Source organism: Triticum aestivum, unplaced genomic scaffold (assembly GCF_018294505.1).
Source record: "Triticum aestivum cultivar Chinese Spring unplaced genomic scaffold, IWGSC CS RefSeq v2.1 scaffold35902, whole genome shotgun sequence".
Lineage (NCBI taxonomy): Eukaryota > Viridiplantae > Streptophyta > Magnoliopsida > Poales > Poaceae > Triticum > Triticum aestivum.
The window spans coordinates 222-2,970 of NW_025243191.1; the positions used below are offsets into that span (position 1 = coordinate 222).

Genomic DNA, 2,749 nt, shown 5'->3' on the forward strand with positions numbered 1-2,749 from the left:
CCTGGGAGCGAGCAAACTACATGAAGACATGAGCAAGGTAGTCCATGAATATCAAATGTGTTGGCCTATGTATGCATGGTGTATGAACCTAGCTAAGGCCCTGTTCAGAATCTAGCCACTCCGCTCCAATCTGCGGAGCTGTGGAGCTCCCTTTGAGCCGCTCCGTGAAAATGAGTTGCAGTCTGCTTCGCTCCGGGAGCACAGTCGAGGGAGTGGAGAGGATCCTCCCCTGTCCATTAATGAGAAATTAAGCAACGTGAGAACAAAAAGAAAGGTTTGTACATAGGTATGCCAAAAAGCACTGGACAAGTTATCTTACCCAAAGATCTAGAATGCTAGCTCACTATAAAATTAGCAAGGGGACCTGCAAAACAAACCACAGTCAACACGCCAATTTTATAGCTTCTCATATTTTTAATATTTGTCATCTCAATCTTTGATTTATGTTAAACAACACCTACATGTTATATCTGCTCCAGATTAATCATCCAAAATGCACCCTATACAATGGGACATAAAAACCTGAAGTATTTGACAACACCTAGATCAATTAAGAGAAGTATGCCTTCCCCGGCCACCAGAGAGTAAGGGAAGAACCTGGGAACCCGTAGATACAACAGATTCCGAGCATAGGCATCCACACCAATCTGATGGAGCACCAGCGGCATGCCCAAACCCCGCCACCGTGCAGCAGCCATAGCAGTGTTCCCCATCAGCTACAGTAGCAAGGAGCCTGGCACTAAACCTGATTGCCTCGAGTTGAAAACAAAACAAACACGCTGCAGGCATTCGGATCAATCTTTTACTGTGTCTATATGGGCCTACTTGATCGCCTCGAGTTGAAAACAAAACAAACACGCTCCAGGCCTTCATATCAATGTAGAGAAGCTGAGCCTAGGTGCATCAATTACGAACGTGTGTTCTGCTACATCTAAAATAGAAGGATCAGTATGGTCATGTACTTGGAATTATAAAGGCAAATTAATCAAGTATCTGCTGCTGATAAAAAAACTATAACAGGATTTGGTGAAATGTCAGTAGGCTCTTAGGATCAGGGCAGTAGTCTTCGCAACATTATGATGGACATTATGCAACTGACAAAGACAGTTGTACTTAGATGCAATAATTAGATGGATGATTCATTTGTAGGAACAATTAGAGAGAAGCAGTATAGGATCATGGAGATTCGGTTGTAGGAACAAATCTGATGGGAAGGATAAACCTACATCATCGTTCCTATCTTAGCATCTTACAGCTACAATCAGCAGTGCATGAATAGAACATTTTCCATGGATTTGAATAAGTATTTTTCAAATGGGTAAACTACAGAGTACTCGCTACTATGCAAAGGGAAAAGGGACATAAACAGTGTCTAACCAGCTGATTTCTTTGTTCGAAATGCCCTTCTTCCTTGAATTCCACGCCGGTTGCATCTGACCAGTCCATTGGAAATGAAAGCAAACATTATAAGGAAAACTGCTGAGAAAAGTGGTCCTCACAGAAGTAAGTACAATTCTCATTAGTGTTCAGTTTATAATAGAGATAGCGTTACCATTTCGTAAGGAATCATGCATTAATAAAAAGAGTAGTGTAAGAAACTTACAAATAGGACCAGGACCAGCATCAACCTTTCCCTCCACCATGAATACCTTAACGACTATCTTCAAGTTCACCATAAGCAAATAGTCACATATACGCACATGAAGCCTGCACCACCACAACCAGGATAACCCAAAATCATTTACTGATTTATGCATCACAAATCCTACTGAATAAGTTTGCTTGACTGCAAATTAGGATCACATTTGATGTGAAAACTGAGAAAGAAAGCACTACATTTTGATATGCCCGAGCATCTCCGGGCTGACCTCGTTCGCCCGGTGGAGCTTGTTCACGGTTATCACCCCGCACCATAGGATCCCCTTGGCCACGTTCTCGGCACCGAACGCTATGGCCCTGGCCACGGTGCTGCCGCACTCCTCGACGTTGAGCATGGCGGTGGTCTAGTACGTGGCAGCCTCGACCTTAGCCATCACGCCAATATCAATCAAACTGTCACTTAGCTCAAATCGGAAATGTGCTTCAAACGAAAAGAGATTATGCGCAAGGAGACTTGCAGTTTTTATCGCCGACCCATTCCAACAATGATAGAGAAGTTGATAGCAGCAACAAGCAACCATGCGGAGGTGTAGAGAGAGTAGGTCTTGCTTGGCTGATCGGCAGCCATGCCACCAAGTTGCCACAACCTCGTTGCCCCACCCCGTGTGGAAATTTACTTCACATCAAACAAAAAAGGCACCATGGACATGAGAATGCGTGGTAGACATAGCATTGAAAATGGAAGAGAAAACGTAATCAGGAAGAAAGCTAACTAATCTTACCATTTGATCTGTTCAATATATTTACATTTCAATACTGCAACGAAATCTGCCAATGCCATCATTGCATAGCAGACTACCCAGAATTTAAGAAAGCAATAAAGGACACCTTATAAGTATATATACTTAATAACCACAGGTAGAAAACAGATTTCAAGCAATAGCTATTGGAGTGCTGGTATGAATTTGAACATATCTTTAGTAACCGTTAAAAACAACAAGCTATAATAGCAACCAGAAGCCGGAAAAACAAAATTGAACAATACCAATATCAAAGGAAGTTACCTTCAATGGAATTAACCCTAGAGTCTTGAAGCTTGGGATGAACTTCTTCTGTATGTTGAGGGACACAAACAGGTCAGCATATCTGC

General features: G+C 42.4%; 1 protein-coding gene across 2 annotated transcripts; it reads right to left on the reverse strand.

Annotated features, from left to right (window-relative positions):
* Window positions 1–214: 214 nt before the first annotated feature.
* Window positions 215–2,691, reverse strand: LOC123176957 (uncharacterized). Of its 2 annotated transcripts, none has more exons than XR_006488715.1 (6): window positions 1,837–2,673; window positions 1,604–1,707; window positions 1,378–1,433; window positions 598–745; window positions 320–364; window positions 215–229 (listed from the first exon to the last, which is right to left on the reverse strand). XR_006488715.1 is itself a non-coding variant. In XM_044590956.1 (6 exons), the coding sequence occupies exons 1-5, from the start codon at window positions 1,992–1,994 to the stop codon at window positions 344–346; spliced, it is 441 nt and encodes a 146-aa protein (XP_044446891.1). In that variant the 5' UTR covers window positions 1,995–2,691; the 3' UTR covers window positions 215–229; window positions 320–343. The 2 variants fall into 2 exon arrangements, 1 of the variants encoding a protein (XP_044446891.1); XM_044590956.1 differs by having other exon boundaries at window positions 1,650–1,707; window positions 1,837–2,691.
* Between the last annotated feature and the right edge of the window lie 58 nt (window positions 2,692–2,749).